Source organism: Parasteatoda tepidariorum, chromosome 5, assembly GCF_982258835.1.
Source record: "Parasteatoda tepidariorum strain Cologne lab strain chromosome 5, Ptep-v5.0, whole genome shotgun sequence".
In the NCBI taxonomy this organism is placed as follows: Eukaryota; Metazoa; Arthropoda; class Arachnida; order Araneae; family Theridiidae; genus Parasteatoda; species Parasteatoda tepidariorum.
In genome coordinates, this window is record NC_141759.1 from 85,495,843 (window position 1) to 85,523,081 (window position 27,239).

The 27,239-nt window shown below is 28.2% G+C and overlaps 1 protein-coding gene across 1 annotated transcript in view; it reads right to left on the bottom strand.

Annotated features, from left to right (window-relative positions):
• The window catches only part of LOC107440276 (uncharacterized), a 104,133-nt gene extending 95,366 nt beyond the window's left edge, over positions 1-8,767 (bottom strand). Inside the window, exon 1 of the mRNA XM_043052816.3 lies at positions 8,615-8,767. Within this exon, the coding sequence (XP_042908750.2) occupies positions 8,615-8,720 (106 nt within the window). The 5' untranslated portion in view covers positions 8,721-8,767. The remainder of the gene's footprint in view (positions 1-8,614) is intronic.
• Positions 8,768-27,239: the final 18,472 nt, after the last annotated feature.

Sequence of the window (27,239 nt, forward strand, 5' to 3'; positions counted from 1 at the left end):
ATCTAGTAGTGACTAATGTATGTAACTTCTCAAGTAATTACTTTAAAGTGGGAATCATATAGTTGCGCAACACAACAAGGACTTATAGAATTAATAAATAAATTACATCCATGCCTATTTTGCGATATTTTTCCCACGTGATCTTCCTATTCATGAGACCAACTCTTTGACCACCATACAAACCAGACGCCGTACTTCGTCACTTTCGATCGTCTAGTATTTCTCCTAGTTTCGTCATTCTAGTTAATCTCCCACAATTCACTATGAGGTTTTAAATAGGAAACATTTTCGACATATATTTGAGAGTACGCGTTTCGTCAGAAATCTCGTGACAAAATTATTCTTCAAATTAATGAAATTTATAGCTCAAAGATTGCTGAATCGTCATAAGTGAGAGTTTTATTTCCTAGAGTGTGCATTTAAGAAATTATTTAACAGGAATGCTTGTAAATGAACAAATGGATATTTGAAAAATCTTGAAATTATGAGAATTGAACTTGATGTCACAAAAAACTACTCTTGGGTCTAACTTGAAGAAAATAATGCTTTAATTTAAACACTTGATACGTAAGGCATTTGTAACTTTAAAAAAAAAATACTTAAATTAAATTCATTTGCAAAATACTTTTTCAATCATCCTTTGATGGTGTATCGTCTTATGATGTATCGTCTTATGATTCGTTGTCTTATGATCTATTGTAAAATTGTTGTTGTTATTGTTGTTGTTGTTGTTGTTCATTCACGTCGCACTAGATCTGCACAATGGGCTATTGGCGACGGTCTGGGAAACATCCCTGAGGATGATCCGAAGACATGCCATCACAATTTTGATCCTTTGCAGTGGGGATGGCACGCCCTCATCGGTAGCGCGACGACCTTCTCGCGAAGTCGAGCACTTTACCGTAGAACAGTTTAACGAGGACCAATACCGCACACCCTCGGTCCCTACGCAGACTGATCCAAGTGGTCCATTTATGTACTTACGTCTTTTGATGTATTGTAAAACAGTCTCTAAATAGGGGCACAAATGCATTAAAGAATTAATATTGCTGTTGCTAACTTACTCAAATATCAAACCAGTATTCTTAAGAAGTCGTTTTTGTTAAAGTTGAAACATCTATAAAAGCCAACAAATATCTTCTTTTCTACATCACGTTTTTTCTTAGTAAATAATTAAAACAAAAATTTTATATGTCTGCAAAATATTTTTCAATTCGCGATCGCAACGCTCGAGTACGCCGTCTAGCGGGAGCCTGTAAATATCGGACATTAATTTATCACGTTTTCATTTAGTTCCATCAAAGTCATTGACTGAATCAGACGCCATTTTTTAGCAGGAAATAAGAAACAAAATTTCCCTAAGGAAAAGGCCGAAGAACTTGAAAAAAATCTCCAGAATATTAGTAAATCTTTCAGGAACAGAACACGCCAAACATTTGAAGAAAAATTCCTCAATAATTTTTAATTTCTATTATCAACAAACTTGCAACTGATGACTTCCGATTTCGGATACTGTTACAGATGTGTGTATTAAGGTAAAATGCATTTCTTCTGTCTTCAATTCATTACGAATTAAAGTGAAGTCAACATTGCTTTCGTCATTCCAGTGAATAAATATGAATTCAGAACATACAGAATTGTAATAGTTATAGCATATTCTTCTTCGTTATAGAATAGTATATATTTTTGTATCCATATAATTCGGAAAACAACAATAAAAAATTATCCAAGTTACTTGAAATAGTGCCATTTGTGCTGATTCTTAATTAATTTAAATCGTTTTCTTGGTGAGTTTTTTTTAATTTTGAAAGAATAAGTTCAACTAGAATTCAGCTATTCTGTTTTTAGCTACATATTCAAATTCATATCAATTATAAAATTTTGCTGTGTAGTATGTTATCTAAAAGTAATGAAGGTAAAAACTATGTATCTATTATTTGAGAATAAAGTTTTCAAACAAGGAACTTATCATTTTGGAATTCTCCGGGAATCATAAATCAGGTAAGTGCAATGATTTTTACAATAAAAAATTTGCTTGTAAATATTTTTTTTTTCATTTGATGATGGTTCTCTACAGAATGGTTTTTTACGTCTGATTAAGAACTATAAGAATAATAAAAAAAGAAACAATATGAAAGTTTTTATTTCAATGTTAAGAATTCTTAAAATCGTTTTTTTTATCCTAAGAATTCTTTATTTTCCGTTTTTTAGCTTATAATTTTTTGATAAAAATTGTTCTCAAAATACTTTTGAAAAATTAAATGGTATAACATTATGTGTTTATGTATACTTCTTGTATATTCCAATGTTTGAAATAATATGATTCAGAAAAGTATGGAATAAAAATTCGGTACTTACCGCCGCTACAGATTTGGCGGTTTTTAAGTGCCGCCAATCTACACTTAAAATTTTTGCGACAATTCATAAAATAAAACACTTTATTTAAAATCAAAATAGTTAATCGGATTTCGATGGAAAATGAGCCGATATAGAGTTTAGCATAGATTCAAAACAATCATATCGCCATATGAACTCTGATAAAATAAGATTCCAAATGAAATAACGTTTCCAAAACGTACGTTTACCAAGATAAAGTTTTATGTTGTGGGAATTGATACATTTTCGTTTTTTCGGTAAAATATTTCCCTCCTGAAAAAATAAAATTGCATCTTGTTTTGTTTTTGGCAAATCCCAAAGACGAATATTCGTAGCACTAAAAATGGCGACAAAAAAGAATAGTTTTTTTTTTTGTTTTTGTTTCGTCAGCATTCTTTATTTTACGTTTCTTAGTTTCTAAATAATGATTTTTATTGAAATTTGAAATTTTTTGATAAAAATTGTTGTCAAAAAACGTTGTTTACAAAATTAAATTTCATAAAATTATGAGGCTTATGTATACTTTTTGTTCATTTTAATTTTTGAACTAATATGATTCTTAAAACTATAGAATGTAAAGTTTAAATGGGCCTTTCATGTAATATCATTAAATTTAGTAATACTATTTCTCGGGCATTAGGTTTTAACTCTTATAAGAATATGCATATTTTTTTCTGTTAATGTACAAATATTTTTCCGATGTGTTTTGGATGTTCCTTCTCTAATAAAAAGAGATACCATTTTGTTTTCGGTTGTACAAGAAAGAAGATCAAGCATTTTTCTTTTTTAAATTTAATAAGCCACATTAAAGAAGGAACGTTGCAATGCTACACGCTACATTAACGACGTCTCCAGAGTAACTGAATGACGGTTCATATAGAAATCGCAGGTAAGCGTCTCATACAACAACGCCCCCTATAGTTCATTGCGATCGCGAATAAAATATTCTTGTAAGATTTTTATGCATTTTTAAAATCGTCTCTAAATTGGTACGCAATGCCTTAAGAGATAAATATTCCTATTTCTAACTAACGCAAACGCCAAATCAGCATTCCTAAAAATTTCTTAACGTGTAACATTTACATAAGTCAAAAAAATTTTTTTTTTATTTTACTTCATTTTTAAAAAAAAAATAAGTTTTTGAGATTTGCCCATAATATGTTTTTCTATAAAATATTTCATACTCTGGTATAAAATTCAATATCAAATAATGGTAAAAATTACCGGCACTAAGTGTGTCTATACTTAAAGCCGTAAGATCCGTTTTTCAGAAAAATTTCACCGAACAAAAAGCCTAATATTCTAAATTCTTACAGTAATCAGCCCTTAATACCGTAATTTATTCCGGAATTTTTTACAGTGGGTGAAAAAGTTTCTTTTGTTTACTAACTTAAAAAACCGATTTAAGTTTCGATTCTACATTTTTTTCTAAGTATATATTATATATTTATGCGTAAACATTTTTCAATAAAATAGTTTCCGTAAGCTAATGAAGTATTTGTAGAACAGTCCATAAAATGATATGCAACAAATTAAGGGCTAACTATTCCTATTTCTAATTATCAGAAATATCAAATCTGTATTCTTAAAAGTTTCTTTTGTTTCATAACTTAAAACATCGATAAAAGTCAACAAAGTACTTTTTTCCTGGGTTATTCCATCAACGGCTAAGTCCATTTATCAACTAACTCCCAGAGAACCATTTATTATCCCTTTTCCAAAAGACAGTCACGGACTCTCGTAGATGTCGCTTTTTTTCTAGCCTGGATTTAACATTGTTAGTTGATTGATATGATACTTGCACAGATGGAAGAAACAGTTAGAAAGTAACCTACTAGGGGAAAAAAAATAAAAGTATTCTCTTTTGGGATATTTAATCAAGTGATTCCATAAACTAAGTGAATCAAGAACAACTGTCGTCCCACTCCGTTTCACGTTGACGGCTTAGACAGGTTGTAGATATAGTTTTTTCTCTTTACCAAAGACGTAATCCTGTGAGATTAGACTTTGTGAAACTGACCTTTCATTTTGACTTTTATGGGACAACTGGAAATATATCTTCCAGATTTTTAAGGTTTTCAATGCATCTGGTGTTTTTATAGTTCTTGTTTGTTGTATTATTATAAAAGCAGAGATTTTTTCTTTTTCATATTCAAATAAATGTCTTTTATTGTTTGTCATATTTATAAATACTTTAATAAAATTCTGGATCAAACTACGATAAAAAGAACCGGCATTTAAAGCGCTGGTACTTCTTACAGTAAAATACATTTTTTCCGGACTTGTTACGAAATAAAAAAATCTGATATACCTTGATTTTTACAGTAATAATAATTGTAAAATCACTAACTCACTCTACGTAACTAAAAAGTGCTATAAAAATTACGGTATAATATTTTATTGTAAAGTGGATTTTACAGGTGATGCACCTAAAGTGACGGTACTTTATACCGTAGTTTGATCCAGCATTACAGTATAAGTGTATGTGAATGTACCAGTGTCTAACATTTTGACCTTTATGGGACAACTGGAAATAACTGTTCCAGATTTTTTAGGTTTTCAATGCATCTGGTGCTTTTATAGTTTTTATTTGTTGTATTATTATAAAAGCGATTGAGGTATATTTTTTTCAAATAAATGTCTTTCATTGTTTGTCCCATTTATAAACACTTTAAAAAAATTCTGGATCGAACTACGATAAAAAAAACGGCACTTAGAGTGCTGGAACTTTTTAGAGAAAAATACATTTTTTCCGGACATGTTACGGAATAAAAAATCTGATATACCTTAATTTTTACAGTAATACTAATCGCAAAATCAATGCATCACTGTAATTAACTAAAAAGTGCTATAAAAATTACGGTATAATATTTTACTGCAAAATGAATTTTACAAATGATGCACCTAAATTGCGTGTGCTTTATGCCGTAGTTTGATCCAGCATTACAGTATAAGTGTATGTGAATGTGCCAGTGTCTAACATTTTGACCTTTATGGGACAACTGGAAATAACTCTTCCAGATTTTTAAGGTTTTCAATGCATCTGGTGCTTTTATAGTTTTTATTTGTTGTATTATTATAAAAGCAATGGGGATATTTTTTTCTTTATTTTCAAATAAATGTCTTTCATTGTTTGTCATATTTAATAAATACTGTAAAAATTCTGGATCAAATTACGATAAAAAGTTCCGGCACTCAGAGTGCAGGCACTATTCACCGCAAAATACATTTCTTCTGGACATGTAATGGAACAACAAAAATCTGATATGCCTTTATTTTTACAGTAATAATAATCGTAAAATCACTAAATCACTCTAATTAACTAAAAAGTGCAATGAAAATTACGGTATAAAATGTTACTGTAAAGTGGATTTTACAGATGATGCATCTAAAATGCCGGTATTTTATACCTGTAATTTGATCCAACATTACAGTATAAGTGTATATCAATGTGCCAGCGTCCAGTATTTATATGCATGCAACTAAAATGATTCATTTCTCAGACATCTTTAATTTTTTATGTAATTTATTTAATGATTTTCAGCACATTGGCCTCTTCATATTCCCGATCTATTGAATAATTTAAAAAACGCCGTTTTTAGTCTTCCATCTCCAAGTAAATATTGTTTTCAGTTGCTGTAATTTCCATGTTTACAGAAAACAAAATTGGGATAAATATTTATTATTTACCAATGATGTCCTCCTGTAAGATTGGACTTTGTGAAACTGACCTTCTATCGTGACTTTTATGGGAAAACTGGAAATACCAGTTTTTACAGGTTTTCAAATCACCTTATGTTTTATTAATTGTTCTTGAATCACATAAACAATGGGAATATTTTTTATTTTCAAAAAAATTCCCATATTTCTTACCGTATTTATGAAAGAGTATGTCATGCATATTTTATAAAATACCGAAAATTTTTTGTCAGTCTCTAACATAACGTGAAACAAAAAGACAGGTTGCATTATTTCGAATTCCCAGTACTCCTTTTTCAGATTTTCAATGCAGTAGGTGTTTTTATCTTTCTAATTTTATGAATAATTATAAAAACAATAATATTTTTGTCTCTAACTAATTTTAATAAAGTTACTGTCTTACCAAGGAAATTTATTATTCATTTATTCTATCTAATGCTTAATTTGTCGTACTTTACACATTTACGGCAAAAACGAGTTGCAAATAAAGTTTCATTCTATATCAAATATATAATCTCATGGGATAAGACTTTCTGAAACTAACCTTTCCTGTTGACTTTTATGATTAAACTATTCAGAAAGCTATTTCAATAATATTTCGATATAAAAATAACTATTTCAGAGTTTTCTGATATTCTATTCATCTGGAGTTTCCATAATTCGAATTTATTACGTTAAAATGGAATGCATAATATCATCTCCAAGCATTAATATTTAATTGTTTGCCGTATTTCTACAGGTTCGAATCAACTTTGTAAGTGCCTAACACTCATACGCGTGTAACAGTACCACATCTCTTAGAAAACTTATAATATTACAAAACCATATTATAAAATTTACAACCATATTTTATTGTTAATTTATCCAAAATCATTTGCCAAAGCGCTTTGTTCAAAATTGTTGAAATTTTTGGTGTTCCCATAAAACCAGACACGGTAAATTTTACCATATTCCGGAAGTTTTGATCTACTTTTTTCTCAATGTGTTATTTTATAGGGCAAGTCATAGTAACTCAAACTCTTTTAAATATTCTATGCATTGGATTATCATTAATAAAATGGGAAAATCACAATTAATATTTTTATAGTTTTAAAGGCATTTTACAATAAAATCTACAATTGCTATAATCATGTCCCAAATCCTAATTATCTTAATAAAAATTTGCTGCAAATTCAATTTTTGCACTAAATTTTACCTGCTTTCCATTTCAATAATTTTTATAAAACATTTTTGTCATTAATTTTTAAACTATTGTATTTTTAATTTTAAAATGAAATACAAACTTACAAAGTAAAGTGTTTTAAATTCAATGCAGTTGCATTAAATGTTGCTTTTTTTTCAAATAAACATCATTTTAAAGCAGAAAATATATGAATAAATGAAGAAAAAGAAACATTAAAATTTTCACTATTAATTTAATTTCACCAAAATGAAAGGGAAATTGAGCGTTATATTGATTTCTTTTCTACATAAAAAGAAATTCTATTTCAAAAGACAAGAATATTTTTTTAATACTAAAAAAAATATGTTGGAATAAAATTGCCTTAAAATTTAATACCAAAAATTTTCTGCGAGAGTCTAATAAATTAAATACTAATAATGAAAAAAAGCAAAACTAAATTCTGCACCGAGTTACTGTTTGGATTAAAAATTTTGATATTTAGTTTTTAGTATATAAAGTATCATTTTCACTAAAGGTACAAGATTTTTAAATTTTAATTCCAATTACTCAACTGTTCGTTGTTATTTTTTTTTAAATAAATAAAGCAATTAGTGTAATATTTTCTAAAGGAAACTCAACCGATTTAAAAATTTAAAATGACTTAATTTGACATGGCTTTATTTTTCGTGCTTATGAATTTTATGTTTAGACTTTGATAAGCAATGTCTCAATTTTGCGAAAATAAATAAGTTACTGTTAACTCATTTTTAAAAAGTAAGTAAATAATATATATTTAATAATAGCCTTAGAAAACTAAAACAATTAAAGAAATAAAACCTAATTTTTAATTAATTTTTATATATTTTTTAATTATTTTTAATTATTGATTTTTTTATTTATTTAATTTTATTTAATTATTTAATTACTTTAATTATTTTTTAATATTTTAATTTAAGGATATTTTCATTTAGGTTTTGATACCCGAAGCCTCATTTTCATAAAAGTTATAAGATTTTAGAAATTGAATTCAAACAACTCAACCGTTTATTGGTTTCAAAAACAAAATTAGAGTAATTACCATAAGAAACTAATACGATAGTGTAATAATTACCATAAAAAAAACTAATACGATAGTTTAATAATTACAATAAGAAACTAATACGATAGTGTAATAATTACCATAAGAAACTAATACGATAGTGTAATAATTACCATAAGAAACTAATACGATAGTATAATAATTACCATAAGAAACTAATACTATAGTATAATAATTACCATATGAAACTAACACGATCTAGTGTGTTTAACTGAAATAAAAGAAAATGTTGACCGCAAACAAAGTAAGTCAGGCGTCAGACATAACTAAATAAATACCTTTTTTCCGTATTTTGTTCGGTTTCCTTGAGATGTAGAGTAAAATAAGTGCAAAAGAGCACTTTATCTTTGTTTGTATCTGATTGGCTGTTAAATCACTGGACATGGAAAAACACTAAAATGCTCTTTGATCGCTACACAGTGTTGGCGATGTTTTTCTTTTCAAACTCTTCTTTTTTTATTTGGCGCTATCTGTAATTTATTTTCCCAACAAAGGTTAAAATTACTTCGGGGACTGTACTTTTAGTGACATTAAAACCACTTTTTCTAATATAAGGTGCTAGTTATGTCCTTATCTGAAGAAAGTCCGGAATTTACCGCACTTGGGTAATAGAATCTGTTCTTTCCGCTATATAAAAACAGAAGAAAAGCCACAAACTTTATCGTAAAAAGGTGATATCGAAAGGAATTTTTGCTTTTAGTTGATGTATATCGCTCAAAATGATGACCATTTTATGAAAACTTTGCTCCCTGAGTCTCATTATTTGGCTTTTATGCGCAAGTATGAATCATAGATATTGCAACGTAGAATCATACACATTATTAAAAACAACAAAAAATGTATGGCATTTAGAACTTTATCTTTGAATTTAGTAATAATGTTTTCAATTTCATGGAAAGGTTTTTTTAATCTTTATTTTAATTGTCTTGTATGTTTGAACATTATTTTTGATGCGATAGTTTTAAACATAGAAAGCTAAAAATAAAAGAATAAATAAAAAAAGTAAAAAAAACACGAATATTTTTTGTTATAAGACGCATAATTGCCAAGTCTATTTTTTTAAAACTTAATAAACATTTTAGTTAAATAATGTCAATCAAGTGCGATTTCTTTTTTAAATGGAATTTGAATTTTATTTTGAAACAATTTTTTTCGAATATCGAATTATAGTTACGATCTAAAGCAACTGCAGCAATTGGTTAAGCCATCTTTTTTCCCCTAATTTATTTGCTAATCTATATTACTATGCATAAACACCGAAATTAAACTTCAGAAAAAATTCGAATGTTTTCGTGGTGGAAATTGTGTAAAAACTGACCAGCATTCGCATTAAAGGGAAGGGAAAACCAAGAAAACGGATCAGCATTTTGTAGACAGCGAAGCGCAGCGATCTTGGAAATCGAAAATAAAGTAAGACGAACTCAAATCGAAGGAACAAGGTACCTAGAAATGTTTTTAGTTGTCAATGTCTCATAACACTTCAAACGCATTATCTTCATTCAGCTTATAGTATCATCATTACTAGCGATTGGGCCAACTTTGACGATTTGCGAAATGACTGAAATTCAGTTCTGCTTCTGATTTTTTGAAGTTATACTTCTTATGCGACTTCCGACAAGATTGCGTTAAACGTTTAACGTTACATTTTTATTGGCCGGGAAATCACGTGGTAGGATCCAGTTTTCCCTCATTCATTTCCATATTGTTTTGGTTCTCACTAGCATAAATATAATAAAAGTATTGTTTTTCTATAAATATTTTTTTTAGTTTGTATTGATACACATATAATTTAATAGGGTAGTATTTTTTATTTTCAAATTTAGTGGATAACAATTGTAAAAAATGAGTGAAAACAATCCCACGGACAATGCGACGGATTTAAGGTTATGTCAAGATACGTATCTTGTGAATATCTATTGATTGTTAGGTTTTCTCTTCTGAAATTACATTATGACGCATTCCCATACATTATTAATTCAAATACATTTTCCAGGGCGAGACGATGAGGCAACCACAAGCACTTCCACTGGTTCAAGAGGTCCACGAGAGAAAAATGCACAATATTACCGTGATTATAGAGCACGGAAGCGAGCGGAACAGGAAAAAGAGTCGTTGAATAGAACTAGTGATCCTTCTACGACTGCTGATTCTTCTACTATTAACGTCGCAGGTTGCGAAGTTTAACTTCTTCCGCGCGGAGGGACTCCACGCACTATTTTTTTATTTTTTTATCAAAGATCAGAATGCACGAGTAACCAGATTAAAAAATGGTAAAATTGGTAATATTGGGACAGCTATGGTTGTTACAGATCTTCTAGTACAATTTGTTTATCAGATAATGTCATACCATTTTATAAATTTTCGGGAAAACCTGGCTCATTTCATATAATTTTGTCTTTATAAGCCTGCCGATGCTTTGCTTGTGTTTCTGTAGTACTGTGTTCACATTTGAAGCAAATTGTCTGGAAATATTGACATTTATCTGAGCATTAAAATATAGAAAAAACAATATATATTATGACTTTCGAATCACATGACTTTTGGAAGTGCAAATTTATTAATATTGTGCAAACAAGGGAAGTAAGATTCTCGAAAGTTCCTATTAGAAGAAGTTAAGCTAAAATTAAAAGTATGGTTAAAAACTTTCGCTATGGTTCATATTAGGTGCCAGATCTAATTCTAGGGCAAAATATGTTCCAATAAAGCTTCAGGTAGTTTACTTTTAAACGAACAAAAACTTTTTATCCAGCGCGTATTCGTGGTTTAACAGTTAAGCTGTTCGACATCTAACAGAGAGGTCCAAATTCCAGGTTGGGGCGCTTGGTTTTTTCCTCAATTTTTTTCTAAAACAGGTTGATTACTACTTAAAAATAATAATTTATAATTCAATTTATAAAATACTGTCTTTCAGTTTAAATTGTTCCTCTTAAAAAAAATATTTTAAAACACAATTAATTAATAAACGTGTAATTTTCTTTAATTTTCAATTTAAAAATTAGCAATTTGAAAAATAATTTCAATTTATAATTTAAATTAAAATTTTATACAGTTTTTTTTAAATTACAAAATTAAATATATATATTTTTTAATCAAAATATACTGATTATTTTCTTTAAAAATTTTATTTTTAAATTTAAATCAAAATTTTGTCTTTTTGTATTTAAATTTTTTTATTTGATTTTGAAATCGTATTTTTTCAATTACAAAAAAATGAATTTTATTTTTCAATTATAATATATATTCTGTTTTTTTTTTTAAAAAAAAACTGTATTTTAATAGTGTATAGTTGTCAACCTTTCTAAGACAAGAAAATTAGAGATAAAATTCAACAGTCACAGCTGAGATTTGAACTCTGGACATCTCTAGGTGAATGCGATCAGGTTGACCGTTACACTACGAATGCACATCAGCTTTAAAGTTTTTGTTTCCTTCAAACCAAAGGAACTCAAATTTAATGGGACATATTTTAATATCAGGGCTGATCTAGCGGCGAATTCGTACCCTGATAATAATATTAATAATAGGAATTTTCATGATGTAAGAGAGGATCATGAAATCTCTTTTAGAAGGCAAGCCTACTGCTCCATTTAGCTATCTTTTAGACCAAAAACATATAGATGAAGAAATTTACTAACATTAATAGTCAACAACAGCAAAACAACCGATAGTCAACTTCGTATCCAAAGTTGGCTTGGTTTTTACACTGCTGTTCTCAAGCAATTTATTGATACATAAATATTGAAATTAAATACATAAGCATAAACAGTTTCGCAACAAACTGAACAAACAAATATGGTCAAATCAAAGCAATGCAGTTTAAAGCACTAATAAAATACTGAATAGCTAAAAAATATGCTTAATATTTTAAATACATTTTTAAATATACGTTTTTAGCAATGTAAAGAATTAAACACTTTTAGCGGTTCTGCAGCTGAAAAAGATAAGTAAACTTAGGGATACTTTATTTTACTTATTATTTATTCAACACACTTGTGTACTTACAACACGAGAAGAAGTTAAGTAAATACATCTAGAAATGTTATTTTATACGATTTAACTGAATACCTGTAAGTGACGTCACACGTGGATGTCGAACCTGATTGGCTATTGAATCGACAAATGCCACAATTTACTTACTATGACGTCACTTGCAGGTGTGCAATTATCAGATGTTTAATATCCGTAAGATTAAATAGTTTGGAAATTCAATTTACAAATTATTTAATTATTGGTAATGTATAAAACTTCACAACATTTCCTATACAAAAAGGTTGCATTCTAATTAGTAATGTAACAGAGTTCTGAGAGTAATCACAAATATGCACTGACACATTCCAGAAAAGACGTTGAATAAAGTAGGCATAAATTTGTAACATTTCTGCCCAACTGAATCTCAACGTTAAGGCACCCTTTTCATCACCATGACAACGCATCTCCGATTGAAGTTTCCGATTCTTGCAAGCTTAGAGTGATTCCTATCAAAAACGTATTTGATGGGGTAAAGAATGTATACTTGGCTTGTTTACGAATGCGTTACTCAGAGTATTAGAGCCAAGTGAACGCCAACGGAAGTTGAGATCTATGGGAAAGCCTCAGGAGTGGCTTGAAATTTCAAGCGTAACTGTTTCACACGTTGGTGAATATTGCTTCGTGAAAAAGAGGCTTATATTTCTGACGTAGAAATAAAGCTGGGGAAAGGAGATTCACTTTTTTTGAATAACGCGAATATTCAATTTCTTACATTTTAGAGAATTTAAAAGTAACTGCGATTTTTCTTTGTATGATGCCATATGCAGGATATACGTAATTGGTTTCATCTCTTGGTATTTTTTACAGATGAATGAAGAAAAAAATTGTGAATTTGCATCGTTTCCAGAACCCATGATTTATAATCTTTCAAATTAAAGTACATATTCAGAATTTTTGCTTGTTTAAGAGTCTTATTTGCGTTTTATTGAAATTATCATAAGTAATTTCACCTAAATGTTTTTTTAATAATAAGGTGAAACAAAAATAATTAAAACTTCTTGATAATTGCTTTTCTGCTTACTATTATGTAATTTGCTAACTTTTTAATCCAAACAAACCTAATGTTCAAACCATTTAATGCAGCATTGTTCCAACTATTCAAAAGAGTTAAATTTGAATGGTATAAAATGATTATGAAAATTCCCTTGCAACATAAAAAATTTTTTGATTTGAAATATTTTTCATGCGATTTTAATGTCTAAAACGCTTATGCTAAAACGCTTATTTTTACGCGTTTTTATGCCCAAATGAAATTCTGTTCTGCATTATTAAAATAAAAATAATTCATGAAAAGATTATAATTTTGTAACAATCTCTCTCTCTCTAAAGCTTAAAAATTGCCTGCTGGTGTCAAACTTGATATTTTTAAGCGTATTAAAATACTTGAAACTAAGTATTGCATCTTTTAAGCTATAAAACCTGAAGATTTAAAGCGAAAAATAATGAAGTGTAATTTTTCGAGTATGAAATTAAAAAGACTTATAATACAATGCAATTTTTTTCGTTAAAGTATTTGAAGAAAAACTAATAAATTGGAGAAAAATTAAAATGCTCTTATTTATTTCTAGTCAATGTTAGGAATTTGTATTAATCAATAATTTCGTGTGTTTTTAGGATTAAAAGCGATGCGTAATACTTTCCTAAGCTGAAATAACATTTCTGTAAAAAAAAACAATAGGGACAGTTATTGTTATCATTATTATACAGGGTCTTTATAATTAAAGTTCCACTTTGAAATGGCTATAAAAATATAACTACCCGACCAAATCTCATCAAACTTGGTAAATGTCTATAAGAGGTCATGGGATTTTAGTTCCCGCAAAAAAAAAAAAAAATCGATCAAAAATTCACCACCAGCGGAGAATGGCGCTGTATGCAATAGTGTTAAACAAATGTGAAATATGCAAATTTGTTTTACCTTTGCAGTTATAAAAGTGAGGCGCCTTGTCTGAGCTGTCAGTGTTCTGAGTCGACAATGTCTATTACGATGCAAGACCGTGCTTTACTCGTGAAATGTTACTATGAATGCGACAGCAATGAACGGAGGGCTTTACAAAAGTTCCGTACTGTAAGAGGAAAACGCCGAGGTCCAATGACACAGCAAGGCTTACGGAAAATGATGGCAAAATTTCAGGCCACAGGTTTGTTATCTGTTGCACCTGTTATTTCGTTTAACCTTATTGCATACAGCGCCATTCACCGCTGGTGGTGAATTTTTGAACTTTTTTTTTTTTTTTGCGGGAACTAAAATCCCATAACCTCTTATAGACATTTACCAAGTTTGATGACATTTGGTTGGGTAGTTTTATTTTTATAGCCATTTCAAAGTGGAACTTTAATTATAAAGACCCTGTATATATATGACCAAGTTGGGGTACAAAAATTAAATTATCATTAGATTACGGAGTGTTTTTGTCCATTGTACTGCTGTAAAATCTGCATTTGAGCGAAATTAAGCTTAAAGTAAGTAAAAAAAACGACAAAGTTGTTCATGTATCATAATAGACATCACTAGTTACCCATTGGTAAGCAAGGCTTAACCCCGTCCCGCCTCTATTAAGAGGCATCCGGGGATAAATTGGTAAAACCCATGGGTAAAATGATTTTTCCTTCTGGATTGACTCCGTTAAACGCTCCAACATTTCAAATCAGGGGTCGCAAAAATTGCCTTAAATGATGTTCGTAGTCGGATTGATTTTCATATCCTGCTTATGTACGTGTTTCAAAACGTCATAAAATACTTTTCCTTCTTCAGCATTCATATTTATATTAAATTCACCGTCAAGCCGGTAATTATACGTTAATAATACAAAGAATATAAAAGTATTTTAAATTATTATTATGTAAATACTGTAAAAATGCCTGCTAGTGAAATAAAATGAAAAGCAGCAGCGGTCGCCATAGCAACGCATGCAATGACGACGCATGCGCACTATTTACCATTACTCTTGAACGCAGTCTGTGGACGCCTTCAAATTCAAACCAAGACTCATTTTTCCAATGGGTAATAATGGTTGAAAACCTTGGATAGGGTAAAAATTAGCAGCCATATAAAGTTTAATTCGTTTACTTATAAAATAATAAAGCTTTCTTACACTTGTAAAGTCACGACACAATGATCGCCTACTAAATTTTATTTATGTTTCTAGATTTCTGATCTAAAAAGGAGGATAACTATTTAGTATGTTTTATTCAATACATGTTTATCATTTTTTAATTTAATTTTTATTTACAAATCTCAAATTTTAAAAACAAAAAACGATTGAATGTTTTTTTTTTCGTTAAAAGTTTTTGAATTACTTGAGAAAAGTTTTTTGTTAATTAGTAATTTAATTCTTTAATGACTTTAACAGTATTCCTTTTAGTTTGTAAGCAATTCCTTAAGTTTTTATTAAATTTAATTTTAATAATATGAAAAAAATTACGTTATAATACTTGATGAAAAAGAAAGATAAATAAGGATAAATTGAAAAGAAATATTTATTACGGAAAGAGAAGATTACGTCATTTAAAATATGAACTTTCATGGTAATACATAATTTGTTTTCACAAAAATTATAATAAAATTTTGTTTAAAATTTCATAATTGAATTTATAAAAATAACCTAAAATTTTTCTTAGAAAAATATATATAGATAACTAATTTTTTCTAATCACTTCATATTTTAATATATATAATTTTATCATGTAATATTTTAATAAACGTAAAATGTTGCTTTATTTTTTTCTCTTGTTGAAAATTTTGAACAACGTAAAAAAAAATCATTTAAAATAAAAAAAAAAATAATTTAAATATTGAAAAAAAAATACGATTCATGAAATATGATTTGAAAGCTAGGCTTTTTTTTCAATTTTAGATGAGTAGTGAACATATATGGCAGTACTTTTACTTTCGTTACTTGTACCGCCGGAACAAGTAAAAAGTACGTACTTTTACTTGTACTTCGTTACTTTTTAAATTTAGTACTTTTACTTGTACTTTCGTTACTTTTTTAGGGAAAAAGTACAAGTATTTGTAACGGAAATATCGAACGAAATCGTTACTTTTTTTCTAAAACTCGGTAAGCTTTCTAAAAAAAATATTAAATTGAAAAAAAAAATGCTTACGTTTTTTCTTAATTAATAAAATTAATGTGCAATATACATGCATTCACAGCTAACTTCGTGTTTAAATACCTTCTGTTTCAACTTATACTGCACATTCAATTATTTTTTACTAGGTCAAAGATCACAAAGCTATCTGAAACCCTGTGTTTGCTTTGTTTATGTTTGTGCTTTTAAAACGCGTCTCTAAAGAGTAAAACAATCTTAAATCAATGGTAATTTAAATAAATAAAAATAATAAACTAAAAATTAAAATCAATAGATAAAATTTCTTTTTCGTGCAAATCCATAAAAAGTTTGAAATTAAAACTATATTTGATTTTAAAATTATATTATACGATTATATTATAAAATTATATTATAATATTCTTTCAAATTTAAAAATAAATTTAAACCCATAACTTTCAAAATTAAAAATAATTAAATAAATGACAACAATTTGGCAAAAACTTTAAAGAGCATAAGAATATTATTCAATAAAATTTTAGGTTACTTTGAATTTTCGATTTCCTAGAAATGTACTTTTAAATCGTTACTTTTTTTGCTTAGTACTTGTACTTTTACTTGTACTTTTTACTCGTTACTTTTTAAAATATGAACTTTTTACTTTTTACTCGTTACTTTTTTTAAAAATACTTGTACTTTTACTCGTTACTTTTTAAAAGTAACGTTGCCATATATGGTAGTGAATGAATCATTTATATTGCGTGGAAGACAGTCTACGGTCTTGTGCAAGTTATTGGGTACGTTGACAATGGATCCCTTTATCCCTAACTGGTGATCAACAATCAGTTCTCGTATTTGCATGAAAAGGGTTCGGAGAGTCACCATTCGCTCTTCGGTAGGTTAAATTCTCTTAACCACTTTGGTACTTTTGTGAGGGACGAGCTTCATGCTTGCAATTGCGAGCGTAATCCTTTCGTTTTTCCATTTGAGTGTAACGCTTAAGGTATTCCCGTCTGCGTTCGTTGGCTTAGACTTTTTCATTGTAAGTTTAGGCCCTGGCATCGTTTTTTTTTCTTGCTTCAACTCTGACTTTTGGGACTGTGTCAATCAGTTTGGAATTTCTTTATTTGTGATATTCACCTGAATCAGTATTGAAAACGATCCCGCTTGAACTGTAGGTTAGAATTTCTGATTCTTAATTAAAACAGTAAAAACAAAATATCGTTCAAATTATGAAATTCTCTTTTATTTACAACTCAAGAAAGGTATTGGATAATCAATAAAAGCTTTGATATACAAACCGACAACATGTCAAATTGGATAAATATTAATAATTTTTCAATACAAGCAGGAAGGAAAAACCTGATTCCATATATCCACAAATCCAGAAAGAGTGCAGAAATATTGATAAACAAATAAAAACAACCCTAATCAAATAATTATACCTAAAATTACTGCGCAAACAAAAAACAACTAAATTAAACTATCTACTAACATTAATATACAAATAAAAAGACACCCAAAACCACTCACTACTAATATTATACAAATACAACTATTTCTAACCTAATAAAAGCGAAAATAAATTAGATCAGACAAACAAAACCAACATTTTTACAACACATGATACCTAGAGCATTAAAAAACATGATATATCAACATTAAAATACCAAATCTAAAAAACATTCATAATTCTACCATATTCAAGACCAAAAAAAGCAAATCGTAAAAGCAGCAAAACAGAGCAAATACGTTACTGAGTAAATAAAAAAGCTTGAATTGAATAAACATTTCTAACATTACTATACAAACGGGGAAAAAAACAAATTAGATCATATATTATCATTACTATGGGAAAGAAAAACATATCAGATAATCAGTACTAACAATACTGTACAAATAAAATAAAACCGACAGCCTTTTCTGTATTAGATAGACCGACAGTATTACATAGACCGAAAATCCCGCATCTGGGAAACAATATTGATACACTGTAAGAAATTTCGGGATAATTTACGCAAAAAAGTACCGGTACTCAGGGTGCCGGAACAAATTTACTATAATAATTACCGTAAAATCACTGAATCATTCTAATTAAAAAATATTAATGTACAAATTACGGTATATTTTACTGTAAAAATGAATTTTACTGATAATGTAGTCAAAGTGCCGAAACTTTGTACAGTAATTTGATTCGGAATTTTTTCCAGTGTATGCTACAAAAATACAAACATTGCGTGCCGTTATTCTTTGCCGAAAAATCCATTTTTGCCGGTTTATGTTACGGAACAAAAAATCGGATACACCATAATGTTTACAGTAATCATTACCGTAAAATCACCGAAACACTCTAATTTAATATAAAAAATACACTATAATATTTTACTCTAAAAAGGGATTTTAAGGTAAAATAAATACACCCCAAGTTCCGGTACTTCATACTGGTAATTGATCACAAATTCTTTGCAATTTATATTGCACCTATACGAAAGTTGGACATTCTGTTACAGACAAACTGTTATAATGTTATAACTGTTATATATAACTGTTATATGTATCTGTTTTAACTGTTATATATAACTGTTATATGTATCTGTTATAACTGTAATATATAACTGTTATATGTATTTGTTATAACTGTTATATATAACTGTTGTATGTATCTGTTATAACTGTTATATATAACTGTTATATGTATCTGTTATAACTGTTATATGTATCTGTTATAACTGTTATATATAACTGTTATAACTGTTATATATAACTGTTATAACTGCTACATATAACTGTTATAACGGTTATATATATAACTGTTATATATAACTGTTATAACCGTTATATATATTATTCTGTTATAGCTGACTTATGAGCAAACAAAAAACAAATAAGGTAATCCTTTGTTATTTTACTATCCAAGCCAAAAAATAAATCTTACTAGCATAAAAACCGTATAAAAACATTACTAAACAAATAAAACTAAACCAAAATCGTATCCCATCTGCAGTAGTTTAAAACAATATAAAGTAGTTTAAATTGAAACGCTAAAGATAACTAAACCAAAAAATATGCTCCTTATTTAAAAAAAAATTTAAAATGGGCTAGATCACTTTTATTTCCTTTTTATGGAAACTGTAAGAAATGAAGAAAGTTATATAAATCGCGACTTTAATAAGAATACTCCCGGGGGATAGAAAATCTCGAGAGGTCTATCTATCTTTTTCAAAGAAAAGAAAGAAGATATGCTCTGTCACTTTTTAGTAAAGAAGAATTAAAAAATATCCTCTTTCAAGTAAAGTAATAGAAAGCGCAACGACTTGAACAAGTTGAATTTTTTTTTTCTTTAATCTTTAAATGTTGGATAAAATACTCGCCAAACTTTAAAAGGGCATTCATTCCAACTTGGATTAAATTTTATTTTGTAGTGTTGGTACTTTATATTAGTTTTATTTGTTGATCTTTTATGCTGCTTTATGTGGAAAATTGCACAATTTAATTGTATAATGTATGAAATTAATTGTTTTATACAATAAATTTTGTTTTTATATAAATCATTGTTCTTTATAAGAAATATGTACTGAAAATTAAACAAGAGTATTTAGTGACTATTAAAAAGATTGTTTAAATAACATAAACGCAATGCACGATTTTATTGTTGAAAACTTTATAAAAAAGTTTTTTTTTCCTGAAATTTCTACAATAGTTACGAAGTTAGTAAAAAAATGAAAAACAGGTCAAAGACTTTATAGCGCATGAATTGTTCGTTAACCCCTTCCTTCTCGCTCCCGTAAAAATGACAGGGTGAGGTTTCGCCCTCTATTTCTCGCTCCCGTGAAATTTCCGGGCTGGTGTGCTCAGTAGGAACGCGATAATAAGAATAAAACTAATTCATTTATTTTTGTCCGGAAAGCATTTTATTTCTCAGTTTACACACCAGATAGCAGTACCAGGATATTTTGAAGGTAGTTGTAGATAGTTTATTTTAAACTAGATGTCAGACTAATCAAATACGTGTATTTGTCAAAATAGGTACTTTTACGACAATTTTCTTGAAAATTAACCGATTGTTAAGGGGTTAATAAGTTATTACAAATTAGTTTGATTTGTGTACAAGTGTGTAAAAAACTTTCAATTTTCAAACACTTATATTCAATTTTCAAAATCTCATATTTAACCTTCCCTTTAATAAAGGAATGTGTTAATTGATTTTGGTGACTTGATATCATTTCATAGGAGCAAAGTGACCATTTAAGCAACAACCCGTTGTGGGCCAGGGTGTCATGGAATTTTAGAATTCACGATTTTGTAATCAACGGCGTGACTGCAGTAATAAGGCCAGCATTGCGCACAAGTCGCTTTTTCTTCCCAGGCAAGTTTTTGCTCATCGATCTTAAGAGGACTCCATACCGTGGAAGAAATTTGTGTCGTAAATTCTCTTTGTCCTTAATTACTAATTTAAAATTTCAAAGAAAAAAAAGTAAATTCAGGCATACCTAGAATAAGTTGTGAAGTTTCAGTTGCTGAAAAAAATATTTCAATAGATTAAAATGCAAACAAACTATTAAAAGAGAGTTTCACCTTCTCATATTTTTTTTTCATTTGTATATTTTAAATTTTCTGTTTAGTATTTGAAACTTCGTGGCCTACTTTAGGTTTGTCTGAACTCACTTTTTCTACACTTTAAATGCTAAATTAGTAAAGAAGAAAAAAGTGAATTTGCGAAGAAAATTTTCTTCCGTCCTCAAGTTGGGTAGGATTCGATTCGCCAGCGGGTAGCAGTTCTTCACAATGGCAATTCAATGCTTCTTATATTTTACAATATTGAGTCTCTGTATTTTAGAATTATAAGGAATTAAAATGTATTTTTCCTTTTTTGTTCAAAAAAGAATGAAAATTGTTGATAAAAATATTACAGCATAGGATAGTAGTTAGTGAACTATTTAATTTTTTTTATAATTTGCTGTAAAGCATAATTTTTTTAGAATAGATCCTATGTGAATGATTGTGAATCACGCAATTGCCGATTACCCGTACATGAATTGAATGAATTATAGAACATCGTTTAAAAAATATATTTGTACTAAAAAATTGTAGAAATTCGAACGTAAATCGCCATTTTTAAGTAATTGAAATACGTAAAAAATACAGCGCATTCCTCTTGTTTTTACTATAAGAAATTATTGTGTTGATTTTTTTGCTATAAAAGTAAGCGATAATAACAAAATGAAGCATAATTTTCAATTTTCTATTATAATAATAAAAATAACCTATAAACAATTTTCTACATGATATGAAATATATTTTAATAGTTGGCTTTGGTAGTAATACCTCTTCTTGTGTTTATTTTGTACTTTCATTTATTTATTTTGATATTTAGACAAATTTGAATTTTTAGAAAATTTTATAAATGTTTCTCAAAAAAATATAGCTATTTTCAGAAAATGTGACTTCTTATCGCTTAAACATACACTTGCATGCCACTATATGCCTATATTTTTTAGCTTCTTAAATTTACTTCATATCATAAATTTAAAATAATCATATTTTATCAATCATATTTCCTCTCTAAATAAATATATCTTTTAACTTTTATTCATTTTACGTCACACTAGAGCTGTACAATGGGCTATTGGCGACGGTCTGGGAAACATTCCTGATGATGACTCGAAGACATGCTATCATAATTTTGATCCTCTGGTGATAAGTTCCAATTTTTGAGGACTCTTGCTCGATTTAGATGTAGTTCTGAAGGAGAAGGAAATTTTCTTCAGATCCCTGCAACCGTGGTACTGCTCAGCAACCGGTCACTTGACTTTTGATTCGACAGATTTTACGAGTACGCATACAGCATACTTGGTGGGTCTTAGCGGAGTCGAGGATCGAACCCCGGGTCCCTCGGGACCGGAGAACGATTCTTTCTAAGTACTGGGATACCACAGTTTTTATATATAGAAATAGGGATAATATGAATATTTCTATTCCTTTACCTCCTCAGTAAATGTAACTGCTCACAATTTATTATCTACTGCTATTATATCTATCATTATCCACCTATACTTTCTTAAAATGCGATATCTAAAATTTATTAATTTTCATTCCTGTTAAAAATCAACAAATCATTAGCTTCAATTCACAGAAAAAAATCTGCATTCACTTTAAGGAAAATTATCTGCACCAACCAATAACATACGTAATATTTCTTCATATCTCATTTCATGACGCTGGTCTATAAAATATATCCTGCTGTTTATACTAGAAATTTAATTTTGACAAACCTGTACTTGTTTCAGAAATACATGTTTATTTCTGAATCCAGAATATTATATTTTAATCATGTGTTTTTGCCAATTTAAATCGTAAATACAACCGAATAATCTTTTAAACTTGGTTAACATCAAATGTGATTCTATATAAGTATTTTGAAAAATTTAGCGTGGGATGTAAAAAAAAGATATTTAGTATAAACGAAACATAAATATAATTTTTACTTATATTCTGTAGCTAAAATATGTTTTAAAATTGCCATATGCAAATTAAGTATTACCATAAGGACATCATCAAATTTCAACTGTATGCTTTTTATCTTTTTGGAGACATACGGGCTCTGAATTTTCAAATATTTTATGTCTAGACTCAACGTTTATGAAAAATACATTTCACGTTTTGCAGAACCGGCTTTATCTTTATGCTTACCTATAGCATTAGGGAATAATGCTATTTGGCAAATATAAACTTCACAAAAATTTTAAAAAAAGTTAGTGCTTACTCTGTTATATTTTTTAAATCTAGATTTATTCGATGGAATAAGATGATATTAGTTGTATCTCTGATGTAATCTAGATTAATAGATGGAATTCGATTAATTTATTTGACGGAATCAGAACATGGAGGTTTGATTCATTTCTTAGCAAAAGATTTCCCTCGCTAAAACATATTTGCTTAACATTATGTATGAGAAAAATGCGGGTTTTTTTTGAAAGATTTTGTTCTTTTAAATAAAAAAGTTAGAAACTTCAAATCTTTAAAATCACTATTGAAATTTTTTAAGTAAGATTTTCGATGAAATTTTTTTTAAAAAATCGTTAGTAAAATTAAATTAGAAATTCTTCTTAAATTTTCTTTTATTAGAGATTTCTCTTATTTTATGGCTATTTGTATAAGGCGGATCAGAAAATTTGCAGAATAGTAAGCGTGATTATTTATTTAAAATCTTCTCTTTTGGACACTATAATTCTTCTAAGCCTTTGTCAGGAAGATTTTAAATAAATGTGTTCAACGTAAGATAAAAAATAATATCAAGTCAGGTTTGAATGTACAATTCCTTTTTCTGAAAAAAATGTCTTTTAAAATTGTTTTCAAATCTTTCAATTGTATTTTTTAAAACTATTTTAAAATGATTTTTTATATAAAATAAAACGGTCTTTTTTTAAGAAATTACCTATGTGACAGGAAAAAAAGAATGAAACACTTTTAATTTTTAATTTGAGTTGTTTAATTTCGTTTTTATTTTATTAATATTGAAGAGGAAATGTGAAAACATTTAAATTGAAAAAAAATTACAGTTGAATGCCTGTAAAAAAAAATTCTAAAACTTTTCAATTTTTTTTAAAAATTATTTTCAAATGATTTTTAAAAAAGAATAAAACGGTCTTTTTTTAAGAAATTACCTATGTGGCAGGAAAAAAAGAATGAAACGCTTTTTATTTTTAATATTGCGTTGCTTATTTTCGTTCTTTTTTTATTATTAATGAAGAGGAAATGTGAAAACATTTAAATTGAAAAAGAAGTACAGCTATACAGGGTGTTCCATAAAAGCTACCATTAATATGTTTTTATAGAATCCTTATCATAAAGGAGAAAATCTGAAACACATTGGATTTCATATTAATATTAATATACAGAAAACAAAAGAAACAAAAAAATCAGAAATACATAATTTTCTTTTAATTATACAGAATTTATGTGCGTTTTTTTATTTTTAAATCAAATGAAAGAAAATTGCTGAGACTCAATTTGAAATATAGCTTAACGTATTTCTTGAAGAAAATTAGAAAAAAAACTGAATTTTTCGAGCAGCGTAAAGAATAAAAAGTAAGAAAAAAAAAGTTAGAGGCTTCCTTGTAAAGGGACTTATTCCCTTTTTCTAAATATCATTGCATGAAAATCAACTTAAATTTAAGCGCCATAAAGTTTTTGCATAATTTTTCATGACCTTATTCATATGACCCCATGAAGTTTTGGTAAATGTATGTTTTAGCTGAAATTTTACATTTATAATCTGTGAATAACCACGTTGAAGTCACATTTATGAAGATAGTGTTGCAGATTCACTCAGAAAATTTAGCTCACCCATATACATATAAATTTGCAGTTTGATCTTATTCTTGATCTAAATAAAGCTGAAAAAAATGCAATTTAAATTAGAACAGGTGTTATTTTGCGTTAATTTCGAACTTTGCGAATAAGTTTATTAGTAGCTTCATTTAAAATCACAAAACTTAGTGTAATCTGGGAGGAATATCGTCCAACAATTCTTTTTCAAAACATTTCTTGTTAGGGATAAGAAATGCTTCCTGTTAGCTTCATCAGTGGATGTCTCTTTTTTCTGACGTCATGTCTAGCAGATAGGATGACAAGGGTTATCGATTTTTCTTCTCTTTGGGTGACAGTGACTTCGGCATCAAGAATGATAACAGTGATTTATACGAAGGATTTACGTTCTCAAGATTGACGAGATGTGACAAAATTACGATATCCTCGACTGTTTTTACGTAAAGAAGCGACAAGGTTTTTAGTGACACATGTGTGCTTTTAATGGAATTTGAAAATTATTCTACTAATTAATTTTAGAAAAATAAAATAAATAATGTTATATACATACATTTGTTTTAAAATTAATGTAAAATTGCACTCTGTGAAAAAACTTTGGCCAAAACTACCAAAATACGATGAAATTAATAGTGTTTCTGGCTCTATGGAACCATGGTAAATGAATAAATTTTGAAAATTATTCAATGAATGAATTCCTGAAAAATCTAATAAATATTCCTATATGCATATATATTATTTTTAAGTAAATATAAATTGTATGCAAAGAAAAACCTTTTGCCAAAACTACCAGAATACGAGGAAATTTATAGTGTTTCTGGCTCTATGGAACCGTGGTAAATGAATAAAATTTGAAAATTATTCAACAAACGAATTCCTGAAAAATCTAATAAATATTGATATATGCATATATTTATTTTGAAATAAATGTAAATTGTATACAAAGAAAAAGCTTTTGCCAAAACTACCAGAATACGAGGAAATTTATAGTGTTTCTGGCTCTATGGAACCGTGGTAAATGAATAAAATTTGAAAATTATTCAATAAACGAATTCCTGAAAAATCTAATAAATATTGATATAAGCATATATTTATTTTGAAATAAATATAAATTGCACACTGTGAAAACAATTTTGGCCAAAACTACCAGAATACGATGAAATATATAGTGTTTCTGGCTCTATGGAACTATGGTAAATGAATAAAATTTGAAAATTATTCAATGAATGAATTCCTGAAAAATCTAATAAATATTGATATATGCATATATATTATTTTTAAATAAATATAAATTGTATACAAAGAAAAAGCTTTTGCCAAAACTACCAGAATACGAGGAAATTTATAGTGTTTCTGGCTCTATGGAACCGTGGTAAATGAATAAAATTTGAAAATTATTCAACAAACGAATTCCTGAAAAATCTAATAAATATTGATATATGCATATATTTATTTTGAAATAAATATAAATTGCACACAGTGAAAGCAATTTTGGCCATAACTACCAGAATACGAGGAAATTTATAGTGTTTCTGGCTCTATGGAACCGTGGTAAATGAATAAAATTTGAAAATTATTCAATAAACGAATTCCTGAAAAATCTAATAAATATTGATATAAGCATATATTTATTTTGAAATAAATATAAATTGCACACTGTGAAAACAATTTTGGCCAAAACTACCAGAATACGATGAAATATATAGTGTTTCTGGCTCTATGGAACCGTGGTAAATGAATAAAATTTGAAAATTATTCAATGACTGAATTCCTGAAAAATCTAATAAATATTGATGTATGCATATATTTATTTTAAGATAAATATAAATTGCATACAAAGAAAACAGTTCGGTCAAAACTACCAGAATACGGTAAGATTTACCGTGTTTCAGGTTCTGTGTTGGCCATGGTAAATTAATGAATTGCATGGTAAATGAACTGTTATACTGATAAATTTGTTTTGAAATAAAACGTGCACTGTGATAAAAATTTGGGCAAAACTACCAGAATAAGGTTAACTTTACCGTAGCACCAAGAAGCTCATTTATTTTCATTGAAGCACTTTGAATGCGATTTTAGTACAATTGACAATAAAATACGGAAATTTTATCTCGAAACCTTAGCATAGCATAAAAACCACTTATTCGCTAAAATTTACTTTTTAGCTTGATATTTTATACTAAATTTGTGCCGGCTTATTTGAGCCATATTTTATTTCATTCATTTCTGTAGTTTTTCTGAAACTTTGAGCGATTTTCGAAAATATAATATGAAATTTAAATTTTTAAAAAAAATAGCAACATATTTTAAATTTAAACTTTTCATTTTCGTCGAATTGTCATTATTTAAATATGTGAAAATTTAAAATATTTAAATAATAAATTATATTCTAACTTATTAATTCAAAAACTGCTATTTTGTTTCTTAGAAAAATAGCATTTTTAAAACCAGTCAGCCCCTTTTAGAAACATGAAGAGATGAATGAATAACTGTAATACC